General features: G+C 41.5%; 1 protein-coding gene and 1 non-coding gene across 4 annotated transcripts; both read left to right on the top strand.

Moving 5' to 3' along the window:
* The first annotated feature begins 2,631 nt into the window (after positions 1-2,631).
* Magohb (mago homolog B, exon junction complex subunit) lies at positions 2,632-10,470 on the top strand. Of its 3 annotated transcripts, XM_087659367.1 has the most exons (6): positions 2,632-2,782; positions 5,453-5,605; positions 5,758-5,816; positions 6,704-6,814; positions 9,150-9,232; positions 10,128-10,470. In XM_087659367.1, exons 3-6 carry the CDS (start codon positions 5,802-5,804, stop codon positions 10,225-10,227), a joined length of 309 nt encoding a protein of 102 aa, XP_087515493.1. In that variant the 5' UTR covers positions 2,632-2,782; positions 5,453-5,605; positions 5,758-5,801; the 3' UTR covers positions 10,228-10,470. The 3 variants fall into 3 exon arrangements, 2 of the variants coding, with proteins under 2 accessions (XP_087515493.1, NP_001178034.1); XR_015685835.1 differs by lacking the exon at positions 5,453-5,605 and having other exon boundaries at positions 6,704-6,825; NM_001191105.1 differs by lacking the exon at positions 5,453-5,605 and having other exon boundaries at positions 2,689-2,782; positions 10,128-10,410.
* A 13,855-nt stretch (positions 10,471-24,325) lies between these two features.
* Positions 24,326-24,457, top strand: LOC120102664 (small nucleolar RNA SNORA17). The gene has a single exon (XR_015687362.1). It is a non-coding gene; the product is annotated as a small nucleolar RNA SNORA17 (small nucleolar RNA).
* Positions 24,458-26,228: the final 1,771 nt, after the last annotated feature.

Genomic DNA, 26,228 nt, shown 5'->3' with positions numbered 1-26,228 from the left:
GTATCTGGTGTTTACCATCTCAAAAGGTCCAATTTTGGTACAATCTTGACTATAATATGAAAGTTCAGGTAAATACAGTTCTCTTTTTTATTTTAAAAAAAAAAGACATAAGTTCCAGAGGACATGTCTGAACTCATAGGTCATGATAGAGGACCAAGAACATAATGGGCCAACTTAGGAAAGTCTTAATATTGTGTGTATTCCACACTGCGTGTAAGTACACTTAAATCCTGACATCTATAGTTCTATTTAGATAGATAGGAGGATGAACGCGGTACATGTGTGAAAAATTTGAAGGAAATGCACAGAGAACCAAAGGCCATGGAACACTCCTTTTTGTATAATTCGGTGAAAGGGGTTTTAGCTGATATTTTCACAGATGCTATGCAACACTTTGCTCAAGTTTCTGTGAATTATTCTTGTAATAAGTCAGGGGCTTCTAGGTTTTAAAACTGGAAGTTTCCCATCCGAAAAAACTCCTCAAACCTGGGCAAATTGGAAGGGTTGGGTATCCTTCTGGTATGTTGTCGTGATTCAGGTTTCTAATGTGTTTTCCTAAGTAGCAGCCTATCACCCTGCTACAGGAGTAAATTTAACAATTACATAAAGGAAAGAGAACCTGCTCCAACGTGCCTTGACAGTTACTCCACTTTCCCAAACCCTGTATAATTATTGATTTCAGGTGCAGATATTGTGAGTTTTTTTTTAATGTTTATTTTTGCTTTCTCCAAATACAAACATTCATACCACTCTGCTTTCCTTTGTGGCATCCTTTGTCTGAAATGCTTGTCTATACTGCTAGACAGTCACAGAATGCACTTATCAAAAAAGTCAACTCAAATAGCAATTTTTATGTCCTCTTTAATCCCCCCCCTTGCTTATAATCTTCTAACTCCACCCCCAGTAAAACTACTTGCCATTTTCATACAGAGCTGGGCCATTGCATATATTCTTTTTACTGATTGCTTCCCTTTGCTGTCCTTTGCCTCACATGTTTGCTTTCCTTTTATTCCGAAGGTGTAAATGTCGTGATTGCTTTATTACTAATTTCCATCTGCTCTGGCACATAGGAAAGGCTCGTTAAAACCCATGTCGCCTAGATTTCAAAGCATATCACACACATGTTATTTGATCTTCTGAGTTCTGTGTTTGGCGGTTGGTCGCTTGTGTCTAGTTAGTTAATGATCAAACAGGTTCAGAGATAATGACTTGTCCAAGGTTTGGTGGGAACAGTACTGAGACTGAACTCCTTTTCTTAGGATTAGTACAGAAGGCCATCAGTCACCAATAGGATTACTCAGTGGTGCTAACAGAAAGGTAACCAGGACTTTAAGAGTGGACACTGGGTGCAAGTTCACTGTCATTTTTGTGCTCTCCAAGACCATTCCACACTGGAATGTTCCGTACTTCTCCAACTTAAACTATCCCTGCAAATACCTAGGGTACAAACTATTAATCCTTACCGATTCACAAGTTGTATTACACTATGAAAAACTCTTATAACTGTCTGGACTCTTCAGTTTCATGTGCTATTTGAACATCAACCCCCCACCAGAGAGATACATTTTACTTTGTGTCTTAGTCAAGGCTGTTAGCCACTGGATACTGTGAAGCATTATCCAAAGAGACTCTGGTAGATTGTGATCCAGTTGCCACTGAAATGTATCTTTACTCACTTCACCAGTTACAGGAAGTGGAGCCACACCCAACTTTACAATGTGCTTGGAGATCAGAGATACCCACCCTAAGTACAGCTTGTAAACCTTAGTTCAAAACTCAGAAAAATACACACCCATACCATAGGGCAACCAGAAAGTAAAAATGGTTTGCATATGTTCCTCCCAAGCCCATTTAAATAACTAGAAGCAAACAAAGAAAACCCCAAGCTATTTGTTCTTTTCTAAAATACTGTGAAATATGCAGGAAAATGGACAAATCTGTCAATTATTATAGTTAAGTGAGGTAACCGTGAAGTATTAATGCAAATCTTGTATAGGGATCTTAGCTTTTGTATGCGTGTATTTATGTGCTTGTGAGTATAGGTTATTAAACCTGAGAGGATACTGCGGGTTGGTTAAAGAAATGGAGTGGGAAGAGTAACAGGATGCATTTAACAAGAAAGTGCAGCGGGAATAACTGGGACAGAAGAATTGGAGACAGTATATGAGGGAGAGGTGTATGGAGTGAGGTTCAATCAAAACAATATACAATGCCACAATGAAATCTGCGACTTTGTACCAACCATCGCGCTCATGCAAGCAATCTTTATAAAACTCGGTGATTCTCCCCTCAACACAGACATACAGGAGATGTAAAAGCACAGGAGGGCTTATTGGTAAAAGCGGTTCTGCAGGAGAAGGGATGGTGGAAGGTAACGTGGTGGGGGCGACTAAAATTCATCATATACGTGTATAAAACCGTCAGAGTTAAAAAATAAATATCGAAGCATATAAAAAATCTTAAAAAAAAAAAAAAAGAAAACAAAGCGCTTGAGATTGTGGTGAAGCGGCTCCAGCGCAAACCTTCAGAACTGAGGGTCTCTCGCTTTGTCTTCAGTTCTCCCGGCTTTCGTTCCCTACCGGAGTAAGCGCGCCCTCGTTGACGCTCTTTGCCCGCGCCTGCGACGTCACTACTCCGCGCCGGCGGCACGTTGGACCGGCGGTATACCGGGCTTTACCGAGGGCAAAAATGGCTTTGGCTAGTGATTTCTACCTGCGGTACTACGTCGGGCACAAGGGCAAGTTTGGGCACGAGTTTCTGGAGTTCGAGTTTCGGCCGGACGGTGAGCGGCGGAGAGGCTGCGAGGGAGGGCGAGCCGCCCAGGGAATGGGTTTCTGTTTTTTTTTTTTTTTTTCCCTTTCTTATTTCAATGTACTTGTTAGTTTTGAGTCAGGGTCTTGTGTAGTGCAGGCTGACCTCGAACTCACGATTCTCTTGCTTCAGCCTTCGGGATAGTGGGATGGCAGGCATGTTACAACGCTCCAGACTCCAGAAGAACCGGTTTGGAGGGTTTCATACCAATGTTGGAAGAGTTTGCTTGTGTAGCACGCCTGCGCAGTGCTTGTAAGAGAAAAAAAAATGCTGTAAAGTAATTCAGAAAAGCGGATCTTGCCACTGTCAGAAAAATTGAACACACAGGAATCGGAAACTTAAGAGCAGAGAACCTGTGCTTCGGGAGTGTTAACAGAATTATCAAAAGACACATACTCTAGCGGATGCTTGTAATCTTTAGGTGGCCTTTTTGGCCTACTCATTCATTCACTATCTGTGTTAAGACTGCTTTGTAGGGGAGGAACCCCGTGTCTGAACACGGGAGTGTGATATGTGTCAGGTTTGAAAGACAATTCTTCACCAGTGGATGATGGACAAAGGTAAGGGAGTCAATGAATGCTCCCAGAAGCTCTTTTTGTGCTGCCTTCTAGATAGTTGGTCAGCTCTGTGTAGATGAGTCTGAATATCTCCTTCCTAGCCACCAGCTGTCAGAACACTTTCAGGTGGACAGTGAATACAAACTTTGTACTTTCTCGGAGAAGCAAATGGCCACAGAGGTAGCTACTGATGCTCTGGGTGAAGAGTGGATGGATGGGTTGTGTGGTCCCAATCACAAAAAGGACTGAGAATGACAAACGGTTTTACCATGAAGCAAGGCTTCTTGACCCAGTGCAGAGTACACCGGTTATTGTTAAAAAACAAAAATGATATTGCTGAACTGAGCCCCTGTCCCTCTGTACTTGGGTCTCAAAGAGCTAGCAGAATCCTAAAGTGTTTCAGTGTCTCTAAAGAAGATGATGTCTGCTCGTGCACCGTTGAAAAGCCCTTGAACAAAGACTGTAAGAAATCCAGGAAGAAAGCACGCAAGACCCAAACATCTAGTTACTTCATATGTCCTGGAACACCACCAACTCCAGTGTATTGTTCTGAAGAAACAATGCACTAAGAAAAATAAAGTAGCTACAGAATGAGCTAAACTTTTGACCTAGAGAATGAAGCTAGAGAAAAATACTTGGAACAGATTTCTAAGAGACGTAGGCTGTCCTCAATGGGAGCTTCTAATTTTGAGTATTAGTCCAGTAAACAATAAGTGTTTAAGAGTAAGAAATAAATGATCAGACCTTGAAAAACAAAAACAAACAAACAAACAAACAAAAAAAACCAACCAAACAACAACAACAAAAAAGGCTTTGCCTGAGTCTTTAATCCTAGCATTCTGGAGGCAGAGTCAGGCAGATGGAGTTTCAGAAAAGCCAGAGCTACACAGAGAAACCCTGTCCCCCGAACACAAAGATTCCCCCTACAAAAAAGAACCTTCCTCTAGAAGATGAGATACTTGATTGAGATAAAAACAATGAACCTTCTTGGTTTCTGGATGAGAGAAAACCCAGAAGAGAACAGAATTAGCAGGGATTTGTTGAAGCCCCTGTGTAGTGTAAGGCAATTCTTACCTGTACCAAGAATTTTTATTTGTGAATGTTCATTGTGTAGTCGGCAGTATATAAATGTCAAAGCCGAAGGTAGTTGGGAGATAAACATTTAACCTACGATAGGATAGTATGGATTTTATTTAAGTGCTTTGTGCAAGTTTTGCACAAGGTTCTTTGAAACGTAAGGAAAGGATCATGTATTCCAAAGGTTTGGAGCGTTTAGGAAGAAGTCAGCATAGCAGTCAGTGTCCTGCCGTTATTTTGAAACTTAATAACTTCAACCTTGTTTTCCAAATTTTGATGTCGTGGCCTGGTCTTTTACTCTTTTATTTTCTCTGCTTTTTTTTACTTATTCCTCTTGTAATTCAGTTCTTGTTCCTCTTGCCTGTGAACAACACCAGCTTGTCCTTATCGCCCTGAGTCACATGAATTAAGAACCCCACGGTATCAGGGGAATCTTAAGTAGAGGTCGGTCCTCATGCATCTCTGCCACCGCATTGCTCGACTCACATGCAAAATCATGAACCACAGAATCTGTCAGTTTGGCAGATGAGAAAGACATTGCAGCTGTATCAGGGCACCTGACTGACAGGGAAGCACACACCAGGGGCTTCAGAGCTTGTGAGGAATGGGTTGAATAAGTCAGCGAACAGGCTTGGCAGTTCATGTCGTTTGCATGCTTCCTAGTTAAAAAAAAATCATTATCTTATCCATATACACTAACATGAAGGGAAAGAATTGAGAGATCATTTTTGGAACTATAGAGAAAGAGTTGATCAAAAACAGACCTTTTGAGACTGTGTGACGCTGCGTAAGTTGCTTGCCTTGATTTTATCTCCTGTGAAGAGGTGAGAAAGTGAAACCCATTCTTAGAATTCCTTTAGAGACCAGGTGAAATATTGTGAGAACAGCACTAGGTACTCACATGACACTAAAGAGAATACTTAGTAGTTAGACACAGTCACTTTGTGCTCAGGGCTAGGTAAGAAAATAAACTGTTTACTGTGCACAACTTTAATCCCCAAACATAGGCAACGAGGCAGACGGATAGATCCCTGTTTGTTCAAGGCTGCCAACCTCGTTACACATTGAGATCTTGTCTCAAAGAAAGGAAGGAAGGAAAGAAGGAAGGAAGGAAGGAAAGCAAACAGACCTTAACAAACCTGACCCATTTTATGTTGAAGGTATGGATTATTTTAAAAATTACTAGCCTGCTTTTAATTGAGTATTTAGCATTGATCTTGCATGAGGAAAGTAGATATACTAATAAAAGTGGGATTATGGAATTATCTTTACCTTTAAAATTACTCATGATGTTCTCTTTCTCTCCACACAGGGAAGCTTAGATATGCCAACAACAGCAATTATAAAAATGATGTGATGATCAGAAAAGAGGCAAGTTCTATTTTCTCTCTCTCTCTCTCTCTCTCTCTTTTCTCTCTCTCTCTCTTTCTCTCTCTCTCTCCCTTTCTTTTGAGACAGCGTCTCACTTTGTAGCCCTGGCTGTCGGGGAACTCAGTGTAAGCCAACTAGACTGACTTTGAACTCAGAGATCCACCTGCCTCTGGCTAACTTCTGTTTACATGTTTATTTTTTTATATCTTGTTCATTTATCCTGAAGTTATTTCAGAGGTCTGTTTCAAGAAACCAATTTATAGATTGAAATGTTTTTATTTTAATTACATATGATTATAGCATTTTTTTAAAAAATTTTTTATTGTGTTTGTATGCAGCTGGTAGAAATTGGTTTTCTCTTACTATATGGGTTCTAGTGATAGAACACAGGACTTTTTCCTCGGCTGCCTTTACCCACTAAGTCATCTTGGTGGTTTTCATTTTAGTGTTTTTTTTTTTTAACAAAAGAATCACCCTTAATACTTATAACCCCATATCATTTAATTCATTTTATGAAGTGTAAATTTTAAATGAAAGGCGTGGAAGTCAGGCTGGCCTTTGAGTGCCAGCTCACGTGTGAGAGCATTGTGCTCTTACTCTATGGCCCTAATACTGGCCCAGTAACTGTAAGCTGCCTGGGTGCCCCTGCTTCCCCAGAAGAATATGGAGCCTCAAAGAAGCTAGAGTGGGAAGACGGCACAGTGTGTTGTAAAGAGCACGGTGTAGAAAAAGTAGCAGTAGTGAGAAGGACGATTTGGGATCAAATTCAGTTGTTCACGCCTATTGTGTTTGGACATTTAGTTAGGACTTGCTTTTATTTTGTCATGCTGAACTGTGGGACATTCAAACAGATGGGCATTTACAGATTTTATTGAACTGATTTTCAGGCTTATGTCCACAAGAGTGTAATGGAAGAACTGAAAAGGATCATTGACGACAGTGAAATTACAAAGGAGGACGACGCTCTGTGGCCGCCTCCTGACAGGGTTGGCCGGCAGGTCTGTGCCTTGTGAGTTTTTAAGTGGATAGAGTCAAAGTTGGTAATATACTTAGTGTGTTTTTAGGATTTTTTTTTTTAATTGAAACTTTGATTATATAACTTTACTTTCTCTGTAAACTTTTTAATTTTGGTATTGGAGATTGAAGTCAAGGTTTGTACATTCCCAGCAAGCAAATGCTTCTGAGTTACACCTCACAGCCCTTACTTGGCTCCATTTTCCTTGCTAGCTCCACTTACTAAAGGTATTAGCACATAGCTCTAAAGTTAGGCAGTAACATCTTTTCTCTAACTTGTACAGCTCAAGCTTGGACATTTTGACACTTATGAGTTATTTATTATAAATTAGCTATTATTATTAGTTATTTCTGCTATAAATATGTATACACCATCATTGCTAGCTAAATTTGAGAGTTATGGTTATTCTCATTGAATGTAGCAGTTCACTTTCTCCAATTTCTTGTCTTAACATTCATATATCTGAGAGCCGCAGAGAGAGACCCGATGGATTTCTTTGCTCAAGTGGACCATTGTGTTTGCTTCTTAGACCCCCCTCAGAATAATCGATGTTTCCAAAGTGCTCCCAAAGAACTCGGCAGGCCCAATTTCACTCTGTATAGACAGTTTGGTTTCTAAATTGGGACTTTTCAACTCTTAGAGAAATGAGATACAAGGTCGAAAGAACTAAGCATCTAATGTCACTTTTGTGTGTTCTGAGGACTATACATATGGCGGGCACTCTTTTTGACGAGAAGAAAGATCTGTAGAGAAGCCTGGCACATGTTGAAAGGAGCAGTGGTGGAACTGTTCTGTGGCAGGAACTCCATGCAGAGCGTCGTATCAGGAAGCAGAGGCGGTGGTCTGTGTCCTGCGGGAACCCGAGTTACAGGGCCACTGCATAGGAGTAACTGGGCATCTGTGTCCACAGAGAACAGCAGGGCATTTTAAAACTATTAAACTTGTTTCTACAGGGAGGATGTGATATGCAGATTTGTCTGTGTTAATAAGGCGATATACTCTTTCAGAGGGTAGATTTGTAATATACATGAGAAAATGTTGCTATTTTTCATTTATCTCTGCCTTAGTAACATTTCTGAACATCAATTTTAGAAAAATAAATTCAGAGACAGAGGACGTTGAGTATGTATAAAAATGTTTTCATCTGGGGAGAGCCAGTGCTCATTCCTGTGTAGTAGCTTTGCGTTCTCTGTGAGGGAGTAGTCTGCGTGCTCCAGACACTGCTGCCGGATAGTTAAACCAAGCCTGCTGTGATTAGCAGAGAATCTTAGCTAATCCTCAGGTGGCTGTGTCTCATGAAGTGCACAGTTAGGCCTTTTGATTAAATAGCTGGGACTGTCTTTAATAGCATCTGGTTGATAATTTAGTGTAAAAATGCACTAATATGCAGCTCCTTCACTAGCTTTAGATTTCTGGATAAGTAGTACAGATAAAATTTGTATGATGATAATCATCCTGGAGTAACTAGATTATATTGATTATGTTGCATTGTTATGTAAGTTCTAGTTTTCATTCTGTTTCAGAGGGGATTAGGCTCTAAGTAGCCACATTACTCTATGGAGAGCCAGTGTTACTTGTGGTTATTGATATCTTTGTGTGTTCTGTGCTTTGTGAGTTTAGGATTGAACATTTGTGATAGAAGGCTAGTAAAGACTATAACGTTGTAAAGGTGTTTTAGGGACTGCAGAGAATACTCGTAATCTCCTAGCAGTCAGGCCCGATGCATGGCAGACTCTAAAGCTTTAGCTTCTGTTAGTGTCGTATATCTGCAGAAACTTACATAAAGAGAAAATACATTTGTGATATTTTAAATGGATTTGTATTAATAATCATTTCTAAACTGTGCTTTAATGTGCCAGCTCTCATGTTCACCAGCATCACAAGAAACATTTCAGTGTTGTTTTGTTTGAGCCCCTTTTTTTATGACTGCTCTGGAAAGCAGTTCTGGGTTGGTCCAGAAACTAAGTCTATTGGTCATGAACAGTCAGTGAGGTTACATTAAGAGAATTCTGTTAGCAAAGTAAATTTCTTTTGGTTTTTTGATAGAGTTTTTCTGTGTAGCCCTGACCAGTCTGGAACTTTCTCTGTAAAGCAGGCTGGCTTTAGACTTAAGCAATTCTCCTGCCTTACTTCTGGAGTGCTGAGGTTATAAACATGTGTCACCAGGCTTGCCTAAGATTAAATTTCTTTCCCTGTCATTAAGTTCTGGAAAGTTTGTACTTCTTGTAGCATGAATACAGATGTCTTTGGGGTGGACTTTTTTTTTTTTTTTTTTTTTTTTTTTTATTGATGCCATTTCTCTACTGTTTTGTTTCCAGGAACTTGAAATCGTAATCGGGGATGAACACATTTCTTTTACCACATCAAAAATAGGTTCTCTCATTGATGTAAATCAGTCAAAGTAAGTATATTACAGTTTAGCTGATCTCATTACTGAAGCTCATGTCAGAGCTGCTGGCTGTTGGCCACGGCAGTTTAGTGTTCAGACTTTTAAGTAATTAAACACTTGTTTTCTTGTCTGTCAGAGAAGTTAGCAGAGTATTTCACTGTCTAAAGTCCTTAGTTCAGCAGTGTGCATAGCAATCCTCACTTTCGTTGGTCGTTTTGATTAAAAAGCCTTGGTCTAATGTCAGAAAACAGAAGGGAACTGTTTGGATTCGTCAGCTCCATTGGGCCCATGCTACATCGCACTGAAAAGAACGTAGGCATGTGTGAGCCTCCTTTGCGTTCTTAGCTTCTTTGCAGCACCACTGAAGCTTTGCTGGACTGAATCACTGAGTCGCTTCTTCATGCTCCTTTCCCTCAAAATGTCCCCATAATGCTTCCATTACTCCTTGCTGCCCTAAATCAGAACTTGCTTAAGTATACACTGCATGGGAACTGGGCTGTCTTCAGAGTAATCATAGTGCCCGGGACATAGTATGTGCCTCAAATAAGTAATAAAGAAGGGCAAAGGAATGGATGCATGACAATTACAAAGAACAGCCAACGTTTTAACCTATAAATGTATTCTCACAGTTCCTCTGTATATACACAGCATCCTCCGTACTCTGCTGGGTTTCTAAGTGGCTGCACTTCTCTTCGGAGAGCAGTGAGTGCTCCTAATTGCATTCTTCCTTACAGGAAGAGGGAAGTGTTGGTTACTCAGCCTGTTCACCATAGCTGTCAGCAAGAGTATTCCTTTTTCCTTAAGTCAATTGGTTAATCGGTACAAGGGTTTCGTTTTGTTTCAGGAATTTGTAAGATCGTTTCATAGGGAGCAAAAAATAACTTTGACTTTTTTTTTTAAATTTTAGAGATCCCGAAGGCCTCCGTGTATTTTACTATTTGGTGCAAGACCTGAAATGTTTAGTGTTCAGCCTCATTGGTCTACACTTCAAGATTAAGCCGATTTGAATGGGATGTTTTTGAGGTTATTTATATATTTAATTAAAAGAAGGGTTTTTTATTAATAATTTCGGGATTTTTATGAATGTGAAACTTTTGTATATAAACTCAATATATGAAAAAAAACAACAGGTTAAATGGTTTTTATTTCTTGCCTCCACGTGGAATGGACAGTTCTTATATATAATTGATTCTGTAAAGAAAAGCCACTTTTTGTTGAAAATTCACTCTAATAAAAAGTACCAAAGCCTAGATGTAGAGTGGTTGTTTGCTTTTGCAACTGAATCAGTGACTTGCGTCAAGGACAGTAAGTGTTCTGCTTGGTAGAGCTTAGAGCAGAGGCCTCTCATCTGGAAATACACAGCCAACTCCTAGCTGTGGAAGGTGCCACAGAGTCACTCTCACTCCTCTGCTTCCACACTTCATAGAACTTACCTTTGTGACACTACCAAGGGTGTTTTTGCTTTTGTTGTTTGTTTTTCTAAAAGAGGTTTGAGTTTTGTTTTGTTTTGTTTTGTTTTAACATTATCACAAGCCCTTTTGGGATACTTTACATTTAAATATTTTCCTAAGTTGTTGGAAGAACACAGTACTCCACATTTGGCCTATCTTATTCTCATGCGTGTGTGTACACATAAGTGTGGGAGCTGAGTTAAGCTTTACAAAATCATGGAATTTTGTCTTAGCTGTCTGTAGTGTGCATGCCTAGTTATAGACTCATTGGACAGGTCATTCGTGTTTCCCAGGTCCTGTGAAATTTCTACCATTCGTGTCCTGTAACTCTGCTAACACTGCTGCTGGTGTAATTCTCTTCCTCTACCTGTTCTTCCTCCTCCTCTTCTTCCTCTTCCTTTTTTCTTGCGTTCTTTGAGCTCTTCGTAGACCAGGCTGGTCTCAAACTTACAGAGATCTGCCTGTCTCTGTCTCCCCCGGTTACCACTAAAGGTGTATACCACCCATGCCCAGCTCTCTGCTCCTTCTCTCTCACTTTGTTTGAGTGGCCTCTTACTGATTTTAAGCTGCCAATAGACTGACTACTCATTGCACAAGTATTGCATGGTGGTAGTTTTGCATGAGGAGATGCTTTTTCTGGACGTTGTCCTCGGGCACATGATCCCCTTTACCTTACCATAGAATAAAGATGATTCTTGCTATACAACAATCACCCCTTCCAAGTGCTCATTCTATGAGTGCATCTAGCAGACTCTTCTACAGTGTGTTAACATTTATTTCATTTGTTAGCATTTTGGGGGTTGCATTTTTAAAAATTGATTAAATTTTCCATTGATAATTTTATATATAAATATACACATTTTAAGTGTGTAGTCAAAGCAGTACATGGCATAGTAAGGAGAACTGGTGGAGATTGTGGATTTGTGGGAGCTAACCCTCCCCATTCCTTACTAATTGCAACATGTTTCATTTTTACTTTGCAGGGTCCTGCCTCTCTACTTGCAGATAAGTGTGCAGGCAAGAGAGTAATTAGAGCCAAGCTGTGTCTCTGTGAACATTTCCAATAGTAATATGAAGGACTGCTGAAATTATTATTACTGAATTATTTCAGTATCCTGTTATTAGACAGACTCCCTGTCATTGCTTTAAATGTGTGAGAACTGGGAACTGGGAGGACTATTCATCTTGAAATTCATCTCTAATCCCTGAGATTGTTTTAATAAGCATATCATTAATAGATAATGAACCAGATTAAAATATCCTTTCTTTTTTTTTTTTTTTTTTTGGTTCTTTTTTTCGGAGCTGGGGACCGAACCCAGGGCCTTGCGCTAAAATATCCTTTCAAGATAAGGAAAATAACTAAGGTGAAGGACTGACTTGAGAGCTGGCATGGTCACCCAGCTTAATCCCAGGGCCAGGAAGAAGCTGCTGAAGGATCAGGGATTCAATGCTTGTCAACAAAGTCAGCTCTAAGACTACCTTAAGCTACATGGAACCCTGTCTCCCAGTACAGAATGCTGTAGGAGACATGAGCTGAACCTCAGATCCCCCCCCCCCCCCATGATGAGCAATGGAGTTGAGGGGCTCATCAAAGTCTTCAGTGTGCGCATGGCCTCAGTTCTCTGAACTATGATGTGGAGAGGACATGGACTGAAGAAGTAAAACTTAGACATGAATCAGTATTTAACTGTTTTCCTCTCTTCAGTTTTTTGTTGGTTCATTTTGCTTGTAAGGTGTTCAGCTTGCATGGATGCTTTGTATGCCTGGTGCCTGCAGAGGCAGAAGAGGGTGTTGTATCTCTTAGGACTAGAATGGTTCTCATGTGGGTGCTGGGATCCAAACTCAGGTCCCCTAGAAGAGCAGCCAGTACTCTTAACCACCTGTCCATCTCTCTAGCCCTTGTTTATTTTATAACCTGTAAGTGGATTTTATCCCTGAGTGACACAAAGCCTACATATACCTGAAACCCTTCTTAAGGGTACCTTAAGGCCCCATTAGTCTTACTGAGTTCCTGAAGCATCTTTCTAATTTCCTCAGTCTCAGTGTTTTAGGTTCAGCATGGACTACGTGGGTAGGGCGGTAACACAGAGTGTTAGAACAGCTGTGATTATAAATTTGGGGACACATGGGGTGGTTTTGGGCACAGGAAATCTCAAAATAGAGCTCTTCGTGGTTTTCTCAAGAGCTGTGAACTTTACTGTAATTCAGTGTTGTGGAAGGTCCACCTTAAGACAGAAGCACCAAGAGATGGGACTTTGGCCAGGACCAGCCAGTCCTCACAGTGAAGCAAGTGATCAGCCCATCCTTTCCTCAAGCTGGTGGCTACTCCAGGTGTCCCTCACCTCAGCCGGGGACAGGAAGAGAAGCCTGCAGCTGTGCCACGCTGGCACTGAGGTCTGAGTGTCTGACTGGAAGGTTTGAACGTGGGACTAGGATTGCGTCTGTCTCACCATAAAGGTGTGGACAGTTGTGGTTTCACAACTAAAGGCTTTTACAGCAAAGCAGCCTGGGAAATGAATATGTATTGTGTGTATATGTGCAGGGTTTTTTTTCCCCCACAAAAATAAATTTAGAAGAAAAACTTCAGGAAAACAAAATCTTCGAGTCTTTTATTTAAGTTTAATACTTCCTGTTTTGTGCTGCACTTTGGCCAAAAAAACAAACAAACAAACAAACAAAAAAAACGATAGGAATATTAGTCAGCGACGACTGTTCTCAACAGTTTATATTTCTCTAGAAGCTCGGAGCTTAGTTGTACGTGGCTCAGAGGAAGCTGCTGCTCTTTGGCTTTACAGTTACAGGCATCCTCCTGTCTTTGTACAGAACCAAAAACGTCGCCCGTCCTGTGTTCAGTTTCTGCTAACTACCCTCCACCTTCATCAAGTGCACTGGTAGGCGCCCCATCTCCTGTTCATGCTATGGTCACAGTAATGAACAACCAGCTCTTGGGTTCTTTCCCACAGTCTTCTCATGATGTTAGAGGAGGCAAACAGTACGCAGAAAGCACAACCAAGTGTGCCCCGTGCGTGTGCTGAGCCTCCGCGGTAAGCATGGCACCCTCTCAGCAGAGATAAGGATGTGGAGAGGTCTCAGCATCATTAATATTTCTGCGGGCACTGTGACATAAATCCCGGAGTCCGAGGTGGGGAATGTGTATTTTCTAGAGCAGCAGTGGCTCACTGCTATAGTGTGAGGGCTAAAGTTAAGAGATCCGTAAAGCAAAAATGGCTGTAACTTTTCAACCCCACTTACCCAAGAATGGAAAACTTCCTGGAATTTTCTGAGCAATTGCTTAAGTAAGATAACGAGCCACACTTCGTTTTCACATCTGTAAACAAAGGTCGTTTTCCTCAACTGCACAGGGTGTGCTTGATGTCATGCAGGCAGGCGACATTTAGATAGGAAGGACGTCGAGATGAGGTATTTAGATAAGAAGGACTTTGAGATGTACGATTGCCCCCATTGGACAAAACCGGGAAGTAGTTAGCCTTGTGGGTTTTGCCTTTATAAGGACCTGACTAACGTGGTTTGTGGCCATTTTCTGGGAATCCTTCCTATGGTGGCCATCAAATATCCTTACCAGTCCTTGAATAAAGTTTGCTTCAAATTTGGCTTAATAGTTGTGGTAGTGGTCTTATTTTTGCCATCTGGGATTAACAGCAGGTCTCTCAGTTCCTCACTGTTACTTTGATACTCTGCCTGCCCTGTTCTTCCAAACACCTGCACTCTGACAAGTTATGGCAGGAAACCTAGTTCATCATCTTAGAGAAGCTTCTGGAATCTAGTATGCTCAAAAAAACATTCTCTTGAAATTCTCTTGAGCTTCTGTCTATATTTCTGATTGTAATTACTCTGAACCTAGGAAGTAGGTGATACACTCTTGATGACTGTATGAAAACACAGGCTTGAAGATTCAGTGTTTTGCTCAAAATTATATGCTAAGGAAAGATTGGAGTCTTGGACAGCGAATAATGTTAAATGGTGAATGCAACTTATTATCCACTTGTCAGGTTATGATTGAAAACTGTGAACCTGGGCTTGGCTCGTACCTTTAACCCCATCACTTGGTGTAGGAGGAATGAGTCCCCATGGCCCACACATTTGCAATAGCTGCATCAACACTACAACTTTAAGATCTACCTGGCACATGGAGACCCAGAAAGACACAATAACCTGGGCAAGGAGCAAGTGGTAATGTTCCAATGGGGCATGGGTGGAGGATATAAAGGCACACCCTGGTCCTGCAATAAATGACCGTCTGCTTCTTCTCATCTGACTTTTGGAGTCTGTGCTGTTGATTCTATTCCTTTTTACTCTCTACCACCAAGGACCATCCCAAGGGACCGAGGGCTAGGGAAACCACTTGGGAGACAGAAACAGGTGATCTAGATGAGTTTGAGGTCGATCGACCAGATTTACATAGTTCCAGGTCAGCTAGGGATACATAGTGAGACCATGTCTCAAATGAACCAAAACAAAAGACAATTTGTGCTTTTTATTTAACCCTTACAGCATCCCTGAAGAGAACTGGCTCTTCTGTTTTACTGTGGTCAAAGCATGAGAATCATGGGATTTACATGAAGCCATAAGAGCTCAAATTGGTGTTTCTATTCACATATCCCCAGCTCCCAGACTCATGTTTGGTGGCGAGCTAAAATCCAGGCCTTTCTGAGTCCACACTGCATCCATATTCATTAGGCTTTATTAATAGGCCCAAAGACAGTTCTAAGTTATTCCTAAGCAAATCAGCTGACCGGTTCAATCTTTTCCTTTGGAAAACTTAGACAACAAGCATTTGCCTGCAGCCCAGACACTGAAGGGTTGGTCACTTTCTTCAGCACGATAGCTCTTCCACCCCCACTTCCGATATCCGAGGGTGTGTGTGTGTGTGTAGGTAGGTAGGTAGATAGGTAAGTATTCTGGGAAGCATCCACACTGCACCAAAAGACCTTTGTTTACACTGTTGAGTTACTGTCTGAGCTGTTTCCAGGGACTTTGGATGCATGACAGTCACAGACTTGAGTGGTAACTTGAAGATATCTGGGGTTATGGACCATACATTATATCCAATACAATTTTTTTTTTATTATTAACTTGAGTATTTCTTATATACATTTCTAGTGTTATTCCCTTTCCCGGTTTCTGGGCAAACATCCCCCTAATCCTTCCCCCTCCCCTTCTTTATTTGTGTTCCCCTCCCCATCCTCCCCCCATTGCCGCCCTCCCCCCAACAATCTAGTTCACTGGGGGTTCGGTCTTAGCAGGACCCAGGGCTTCCCCTTCCACTGGTGCTCTTACTAGGATATTCATTGCTACCTATGAGGTCAGAGTCCAGGGTCAGTCCATGTATAGTCTTTAGGTAGTGGCTTAGTCCCTGGAAGCTCTGGTTGCTTGTCATTGTTGTTCATATGGGGTCTCGAGCCCCTTCAAGCTCTTCCAGTTCTTTCTCTGATTCCTTCAACGGGGGTCCTATTCTCAGTTCAGTGGTTTGCTGCTGGCATTCGTCTCTGTGTTTGCTGTATTCTGGCTGTGTCTCTCGGGAGCGATCTACATCCGGCTCCTGTCGGCCTGCACTTCTTTGCTTCATCCATCTTGTCTAATTGGATGGCTGTATATGTATGGGCCACATGTGGGGCAGGCTCTGAATGGGTGTTCCTTCTGTGTCTGTTTTAATCTTTGCCTCTCTATTCCCTGCCCAGGGTATTCTTGTTCCCCTTTTAAAGAAGGAGTGAAGCATTCACATTTTGATCATCCGTCTTGAGTTTCATTTGTTCTAGGCATCCAGGGTAATTCAAGCATTTGGGCTAATAGCCACTTATCAATGAGTGCATACCATGTATGTCTTTCTGTGATTGGGTTAGCTCACTCAGGATGATATTTTCCAGTTCCAACCATTTGCCTACGAATTTCATAAAGCCGTTGTTTTTGATAGCTGAGTAATATTCCATTGTGTAGATGTACCACATTTTCTGTATCCATTCCTCTGTTGAAGGGCACCTGGGTTCTTTCCAGCTTCTGGCTATTATAAATAAGGCTGCTATGAACATAGTGGAGCACATGTCTTTTTTATATGTTGGGGCATCTTTTGGGTATATGCCCAAGAGAGGTATAGCTGGATCCTCAGGCAGTTCAATGTCTAATTTTCTGTGGAACCTCCAGACTGATTTCCAGAATTGTTGTACCAGTCTGCAATCCCACCAACAATGGAGGAGTGTTCCTCTTTCTCCGCATCCTCGCCAGCATCTGCTGTCACCTGAGTTTTTGATCTTTGCCATTCTCACTGGTGTGAGGTGAAATCTCAGGGTTGTTTTGATTTGCATTTCCCTTATGACTAAAGATGTTGAACATTTCTTTAGGTGTTTCTCAGCCATTCGGCATTCCTCAGCTGTGAATTCTTTGTTTAGCTCTGAACCCCATTTTTTAATAGGGTTATTTGTCTCCCTGCGGTCTAACTTCTTGAGTTCTTTGTATATTTTGGATATAAGGCCTCTATCTGTTGTAGGATTGGTAAAGATCTTTTCCCAATCTGTCATTTGCCATTTTGTCCTAGCCACAGTGTCCTTTGCCTTACAGAAGCTTTGCAGTTTTATGAGATCCCATTTGTCGATTCTTGATCTTAGAGCATAAGCCATTGGTGTTTTGTTCAGGAAATTTTTTCCAGTGCCCATGTGTTCCAGATGCTTCCCTAGTTTTTCTTCTATTAGTTTGAGTGTATCTGGTTTGATGTTGAGGTCTTTGATCCACTTGGACTTAAGCTTTGTACAGGGTGATAAGCATGGATCCATCTGCATTCTTCTACATGTCGACCTCCAGTTGAACCAGCACCATTTGCTGAAAATGCTATCTTTTTTCCATTGGATGGTTTTGGCTCCTTTGTCAAAAATCAAGTGACCATAGGTGTGTGGGTTCATTTCTGGGTCTTCAATTCTATTCCATTGGTCTATCTGTCTGTCTCTGTACCAATACCATGCAGTTTTTATCGCTATTGCTCTGTAATACTGCTTGAGTTCAGGGATAGTGATTCCCCCTGAAGTCCTTTTATTGTTGAGCATAGTTTTAGCTATCCTGGGTTTTTTGTTATTCCAGATGAATTTGCAAATTGTTCTGTCTAACTCTTTGAAGAATTGGATTGGTATTTTGATGGGGATTGCATTGAATCTGTAGATCGTTTTCGGTAAAATGGCCATTTTTACTATATTAATCCTGCCAATCCATGAGCAAGGGAGATCTTTCCATCTTCTGAGGTCTTCTTCAATTTCTTTCTTCAGAGTCTTGAAGTTCTTATTGTACAAATCTTTTACTTGCTTGGTTAAACTCACACCGAGGTACCTTATATTATTTGGGTCTATTATGAAGGGTGTCGTTTCCCTAATTTCTTTCTCGGCTTGTTTCTCTTTTGTGTAGAGGAAGGCTACTGATTTATTTGAGTTAATTTTATACCCAGCCACTTTGCTGAAGTTGTTTATCAGCTTTAGTAGTTCTCTGGTGGAACTTTTGGGATCACTTAAATATACTATCATATCATCTTCAAATAGTGATATTTTGACTTCTTCTTTTCTGATCTGTATCCCCTTGACCTCCTTTTGTTGTCTGATTGCTCTGGCTAGAACTTCAAGAACTATATTGAATAAGTAGGGAGAGAGTGGGCAGCCTTGTCTAGTCCCTGATTTTAGTGGGATTGCTTCAAGTTTCTCTCCATTTAGTTTAATGTTAGCAACTGGTTTGCTGTATATGGCTTTTACTATGTTCAGGTATGGGCCTTGAATTCCTATTCTTTCCAGGACTTTTATCATGAAGGGGTGTTGAGTTTTGTCAAATGCTTTCTCAGCATCTAATGAAATGATCATGTGGTTTTGTTCTTTCAGTTTGTTTATATAATGGATCACGTTGATGGTTTTCCGTATATTAAACCATCCCTGCATGCCTGGGATGAAGCCTACTTGATCATGGTGGATGATTGTTTTGTACATCAGACTTTCTTAAATGTATATCTGCTATAATTCCATGACTTCATCCATAAACTGTCTTTGTAAGTATATTAACAACCAAACAGGGGCAGCAACTTAAGTTTTCAATAGTAGGGATTACACAATTACTTAATTTATGTTGTATACAAGTGATTAATAATTATATATGGCTTTAAAAATCTTGCAGGTCAATATTTATAAAATATACTTAATATGCTTGTTACTTATTATAAAAAGATCAATCAGAAACATGACACAAATTAGTATGGTGGTACACAGCTGTAATCTCATCACTAAAGTGAGGGAATCAAGCACACTGGGAGTATGAGTGCAGCCTGGGCTACATGGTTTGTAATTGAGACATAAAAACTGTCTTAAACAAAACACAACAATCATAAAATAAAACAAAAAGATTGCCAAGTATAGCTCAGGGTAAGAGTATTTGCTGAGCATGCTCTGTTTCTTAGGTTTAAGATGCTATAAAACAATAGCAGTAAGACCATCGCTTTTATAGGAATATCAATGTTCACAATGAATATTAACTTATGAATAAAAATCTAGAAGGATATACAGCAAGAGTTTCACAGTGGACATATGAATATTTTTAATTTTCGTAAAACACACTTACCTGCAATAAATGTAGTTAAAAAGTTTTGTTAATGATCTGTGGTGGTACCAATTTTGCCTAACATTTTTCCATATGTTGAATATTTTGAACAAAGAGTCTATGTCAATACAACTATGGTTTATTATTAAGTTTTAAATTCTCTCTGTATTTTCTAATAATAAGTGCTGTGATCATTAGGAGTATAAACGAATTTAATGGAAATCTGCAAAGGGTTCTTTCTAGTTAAAGTCAGGGTCAGTCCCTAATAGGGAGTTTGAATCATTAGAGGAGTTAGGCAGACTCAACACCACCAACACCCTCTGAAACATTGGATCCAGGTACCTCTGGGGGGGGGGCGCATTTTAACTTTATCTTTCGAAATTACCCAAGGCTATGTTTTCTTTTGTATTCCCTACCCCCTGCCTCCAGGCAAGGTTTCACTGTGTAGTCTTCCTTAGCTGTCTTAGAACTCACTATAAGGCCAGGTTTTAACAAAAATAATCATACTCCATATACTCCCAAAATAAGTGACTATAAGGCCACTTACTTGACTGTGAGATTTCATAAGTCTTCAGGATTGCAGAACTCAGTGAGGCTTAAGGAGATCCAAGGGCCCAGAGAAGCTGGCCACAGGGGTGTTTTTTTTTTTTTTTCAAAATATTTTTTTTTTATTAACTTGAGTATTTCTTATATACATTTCGAGTGTTATTCCCTTTCCCGGTTTCCGGGCAAACATCCCCCTCCCCCCTCCCCTTCCTTACGGGTGTTCCCTCCCAACCCTCCCCCCATTGCCGCCCTCTCCCCATAGACCAGTTCACTGGGGGTTCAGTCTTAGCAGGACCCAGGGCTTCCCCTTCCACTGGTGCTCTTACTAGGATATTCATTGCTACCTATGGGGTCAGCATCCAGGGTCAGTCCATGTATAGTCTTTAGGTAGTGGCTTAGTCCCTGGAAGCTCTGGTTGCTTGGCATTGTTGTACTTTTGGGGTCTCGAGCCCCTTCAAGCTCTTCCAGTTCTTTCTCTGATTCCTTCAATAGGGGACCTATTCTCAGTTCAGTGGTTTGCTGCTGGCATTCGCCTCTGTTTTAAGTGTCTAAATTCACCTGTTTTTATGCACTGTAAGCTTTGACTTTTGAAAACAATATCCTACTGGCTCCTAGTGAAAACAGTAATCCTATTTCTAGTAGTTAGCTGGTAACAAAGGAAAGCTAGAAGAGCAGAGTAACAATGCGGGAGGAAGAAAAAGCTCTTGAGAATAGAGAAGTGAGAGGAGAAGCATTCTGTCACATTTGAGAAACGATTAAGAGGGGTTTTGGTTTGTTTTTGCTTTTGTCTAGTTATAAAAAAATTCTGAAACCTTAAAAAATGACAGACAAGGTAGAGGCTGAAGAAATACCAAATATTCTAGAAGATAAAATGAAAAAGAAAGCACTGGAAACAATAATGTCACTCTAGCAGGAGGTATTGTAATTGTCTTAAATAACCTCAACATCTAATGCCACAAGGCAACAACGGTCATTATTCAGAAGAGGAAGTCTCTTCCAGGGAAGAAAGTCACAGAGGAAGAGAGGAGATGAGGGTAGTGGGGGTAGGAAGGGTAAACCCACTATGCATTTTTTAAAATGTAAATGAGTTATGTTTAATAGTGAAAGTGAGAGAAATCTCATTTCTTCCTCTTCTGCTCATTCTGCACACAATGTCAGAACTGAGCTCCAAGCTGAGATCCTTAACTTATTTGATTTAGTGATAATTGGCAGCTTGACTTTACCATTCAGAACACCTCTGACACACAAAGATGTTTAGTATTGTGTAGAGAGAAGTAGAAGCTATGGAAAAGCTTATGAACTTGTAGGGCCCTTTAAGGATGGGGATGTATACAAATCAGCTCCAGGCCAGCCATGGCCCCCTACCAGTTCTCAAGAACATCCGTCCCTCTTTGCTTCCTTTCCGTGCTCAGCTATGCCCTCTTGGTGGACTGCATGCTCCAGTTTGGGGGCTTGTACTTGGATTGTGTCTGTGCTTCCAGTGCTGTCTGAAGTATACACTTTTGATCCTGCAGAACTGGATGAGAATACATGCCTGTCATCCCACTCCTTCTTGGCTGAGTTGGGAGGATTCAGAACATAAGGGCAAAGCTGAAAAAGTTCAACATCCTGTGAAACTTCACACGTGAAGAATTTCTTCACCAGGTGCATTTTAGGCAGAAATCTACAAATTCGAAAGCACATTTTTAGTCCGTTTGTATGATGGACATGTGCAAAATATCCCTTGTTTCCATGCTACACAAAATTTTAATTAATTTTCAGGTGTGTTCTTTTCATGGTGATTTTCTTGCTTTTCTTTTTCTTTTTCTTTAAGAGTGTTCAGTGCCCTGGCAGCTCATTGTGACACCCCTTGCAATCCTCTGTTCACTTCTGCTGGTAATTTAATTAGGGTTTCATTGCTATGAAGAGACACCAAGACCACAACAACTCTTATAAACAACGTTTATTTGGGGCTGGCTTACAGGCTCAGAGGTTCAGTTTGTTATGATCATAGGAGGAAGGATGCCAGTATCCAGGCAGGCAACCATGGCACTGGAGGAACTGAGAGTTCTACTTCTTGTTCCGAAGGCAAACTGGAGAAAATTGGCTTTCACACAGCTCGGAGGAGGGTCTTAAGCCCACTCCCAGAATGACATTCTTCCTCTAACCAGGCCACACCCACTCCAATAAGGCCACACCTCCTAATAGTGCCATTCCCTGGGCCATGCATGTTCAAACCACTGCAGTAACTGCTGCAGCGTTGGTGACATACAACGAACAACTGGTATACAAATTCTCCCCCATTTCTGTTTGACTAATAACTTTAGACACTAGTTATGCAGTTAACGTATTCGTCCATTGTCCTGCCCATAATCAGAGGGTGAGCCAGAATCTCTGGACTTTAATATATTTTTTCCTGGCACTCTGCAGTTTCCTGCCCTCTTATATACTTAATCTGTTAATGTTGAGGCTGTTGGGAGTTGCCTTGTTCTGTCTCATAGCCATGTTCCTTTTGGTTATTTGGTGATGGTCTGTATTCTGAGCTAGTGTGATTGTGAATGTTAGGTCAACATTCTGTGAGCAGTACAAAGGTAGTGATTGTCTTCTTTTCATTTTTCCTCAGTGTATATTGAGGATATGGTTAAGTAAGCAGATTTGTATAAGGCTTCAGAGCTTAAATCTTCTTGGAACCCATTACACCTTTATTGTAAAGTGTTCTCAGGCTGTGCTAAAATATGACTCGATATTTGTATATTATGTGTTCTATATGCTGTAAATGTAACTCTTATTCATCAGATATAATTGTTGTCATGGAGGCTTACTACCAAAGAAACCCGTCGTATCTATTTCTTTCTGAACTCTGGATGGCTAGTTCAACTCAGCTGTTCTGGCCTCTCCAACCTGACTGATTCAAATGGACTCCTCTTTGCTTTTAACTGAATTGCTTTGTTTGGATTCAAAGTAACTCTTGCAATCTGTTCTAATCTTCTGGTTCTTCTCACCCAGTCTATCACATCTGCCACCTGTATCTGCGAAACTGTCCAGGTTACATTACCTCTCTCTGAGCTCAGTGGAACTCAGCTGACTAAACTGAATTCATGTGACCAAACTCACAAATAAATTCAACTCCAGTATGCTGATAGCACTGACTGCACTCAACTGACATGTTTTCTCTCTAAGCTACTTTAAGTAGCCTCTCTTTCCTGTCCTTGTGAGAGTTGGGCATATCCTATCTCTGACTCATTTTTTCAAATCTTTTTCTGATTAGTCTCTTTGCCTGCTCCTCAATTAGTTGTCATTTTCAAATGTGGCCACTTCCTTCTACATACTAAATATACCTTCATTGCTTGGGATTAAAAGTGTGTACTAAGGGCATTTCTTGTATTCCAGAGGGAGCAAAGGTACATGTCTGAAAGGTGCAAAGGTGTGTCTGAATTCAAGCCCAATCACACACATTCTCTCATTCTCACATGCATTCTACTTCTTTTCTGCTATTCTCTGAGTCTTGGTGGTAGTGTTTGTGGCATGGAGTTTGTGGGTCAGTGGACCACGCCAGGGAACTTGGTAAGGTTGAGTGGGTTCAGAAACCCTGGCACCTACCTGAGCATGGTAAGCATTTCACCTTCTCCCACCCAGATTCCTGGTCTAGAATACAGGACCACAACTCCCCACATAAAGAATGTGACCACTGGTCACGTAGCTCAGAAGACAGAGTTCTCCATGATAATGAGGCATCTAGATGGGCCCCGAGGGTTTAGCCAATGAGCTTCCCTTCCTGGGCATTTTTGCTATAAAAAGTATTTAATCTCTGGCACACCCTGAGGAACTGAATGCATCCATCTTCTACTACCAATAAATAATATGGAGAAGCAAGGATTGTCTTTTTTATCATGAGCCACCTGGAAGGGAAGCCTTGGTTATCAAGCTGTGTCACCTAAGTCTCTCCTAGAAGACCCCTTAGCTCTTCCCCTCCCCCAATCCCTGGGCTCATCCTTATCAGTTGGGCTCCCTTTATTCTTGACTCCATGTGGTTTAGCATGGGAACCACTTCTGCTTCAGCCCCAGTTTGAGTTGTTTCTCATCTGGGCAGGGATTCCCATCTTAGGCTGAGTTGTTCTTCCACTCTGAGCAATGCATCAGCGCATCCCAAAAGTCCATCACCTGATAGCGGCATAGGGTGAAATGTAGCCTAGAGCTCTGTATTTTGTCTGCCCAAGCCGAGTCATACACCTGGGCAGTTTTATGCAATGACTTGTTGGTTTGCTCTGAGGCCTCTAGCTTCTACTACTCTGTCAATACTAGTACCTCACCATATCCTGTTGTTGCTGTTTGTCATGCAGCTTTGTCATGCATGTTTGTCATGTAGCTTTGGTTCTGGCAGTTTTGGGGCAGGAATTTATGAACATGGCCCCTTTATGGCTGAGCACGTTTTCCTCCCATCAGGACTTTGACCATTTCCGCCGTTCTATACTGACTTCTGTCCACTGCAAGAAAGAGGTCTTTCCAAGGTCAAGTGAATCCCAGATCTAGGAAATAAACCTAAATATTAAGAATGCCTGCTCCTATAGGTACTACAGGTATGGATGATGTGTCACATGTGCATCAGTATGTGGCAGAGAGGAGAAAGGCTATTTCTACACTCAGTATTCTCACCCACGACCATCTGAATGATTAATAGACTAACATTCCCTGAGAAAAAGTCTGTGAGGACTACCAGTCTAACTCCAGGGGGCTAGCCTGAGACACCCACCAGTGTGGAACCTGTCAGTCCCTGATAACTGCAGATACCCAGAGACTACAGGTGCCACTAAGAGAAGAAAGTAAGTGGTGGAGAAATGGAAGAGAAAGAGAAACAGAAAAAAAGTGTGCATAATAAGGAAAGGCAGAACTGGAGACTCCAGTGTAGCAAGGGACAGCCTGATGTGAGTAGCTGGTGATGCTACCTGAAACCATGGTGAGGTCCTGACCTATGCTTCCATTGGGGGCCAGGTCTGGATCTCTGGTTCTGCAGCAACAGGGACCTATTACCATCAAATGCCAAGCAAGGTTTCCTGGTTTGGGCTGCTATTGCCTGAGGACATGGTGATATCTGAGGGCTGGGCAGGACTGGCCACACCACCCACCTGAGCTTCATAGGAGAGGTAGCCCTGGAGGTATGAGGTCAGGAGAGCTGACCCTGCCCCTCACCAGCTGTAGCACTAGGAAGTACAAGTCCTTCACCTTGCCTGGACAACACAGTAGAGCTGGTCCTGAATGTGTGGGTTGTAGGTGAGCTGGTCCTGAGGGCATGAGAGTGGGAGAAGTGGCAGACTAACCAACTCAGATACCATTCAGGTCCAGAAACAGGGCTTTGAGTTAGCTCACCTTAACATCTACCCTATTGATGAACTGTTGGAATGTATGGAGGGGCCAGATCCAAAACTACAGGATCTCCATGACAAACAGCAATAACAGGATATGCAAGAGGTGTCCCAGTGAGGTACCAGTATTGATAGAGTAGTAGACGCTAGAGGCCTCAGAGCAAACCAACAAGTCGTTGCAGTGAACATTTGTAAGCAAAGAAATGTGGACAAAAGGGTATACTGTGGGATACATTGTGACACACTACAGCTTCCCCAATGAGATCTTTCTTTATTTCTCCCTGCTGGTGAGGAGATTCCAAGGGTGGAAGATAGGTACATGGGGAGATGAGTGTGACTGTCGTGTGTGGTATGAAATTTACAAAGAACCAATGAAACATTCAACAAAGAAAATTATTATTATTTTTTTTATTAACTTGAGTATTTCTTATATACATTTCGAGTGTTATTCCCTTTCCCGGTTTCCGGGCAAACATCCCCCTCCCCCTTCCCCTTCCTTATGGGTGTTCCCCTCCCAACCCTCCCCCCATTGCCGCCCTCTCCCCATAGACCAGTTCACTGGGGGTTCAGTCTTAGCAGGACCCAGGGCTTCCCCTTCCACTGGTGCTCTTACTAGGATATTCATTGCTACCTATGAGGTCAGAGTCCAGGGTCAGTCCATGTATAGTCTTTAGGTAGTGGCTTAGTCCCTGGAAGCTCTGGTTGCTTGGCATTGTTGTACATATGGGGTCTCGAGCCCCTTCAAGCTCTTCCAGTTCAACAAAGAAAATTATTAAGAATGCAATTTTAACACATGACTACTTAGCAAAATGACAGTAGCAGGTGCTACTATACAGTCTGTGACATCCTTAATCATAGCCTTTTGATTTGGATTACAATGTTAGTCATATTTTTTTAAAATATTATCCCCTTTCCTGGTTTCCCCTCCAGAAACCCCCTATCCCACATCCCCTCCCCCTGCTTCTATATGTGTGATCCCTGACCCACCCTCCCACTCTCTCCTGCCTCCCTGCCTGACATTCTCTTACACTGGGGAAATGAGTCTTCACAGGACCAAAGGCCTCTTCTCCAATTGATGCCCAACAAGACCATCCTCTG

Source organism: Rattus norvegicus, chromosome 4, assembly GCF_021556685.1.
Source record: "Rattus norvegicus strain SHRSP/BbbUtx chromosome 4, alternate assembly SHRSP_T2T, whole genome shotgun sequence".
NCBI classification, from domain to species: Eukaryota; Metazoa; Chordata; class Mammalia; order Rodentia; family Muridae; genus Rattus; species Rattus norvegicus.
Note: the sequence above shows the minus strand (reverse complement) of the source record. Positions and strands in the feature narration are given on the sequence as shown.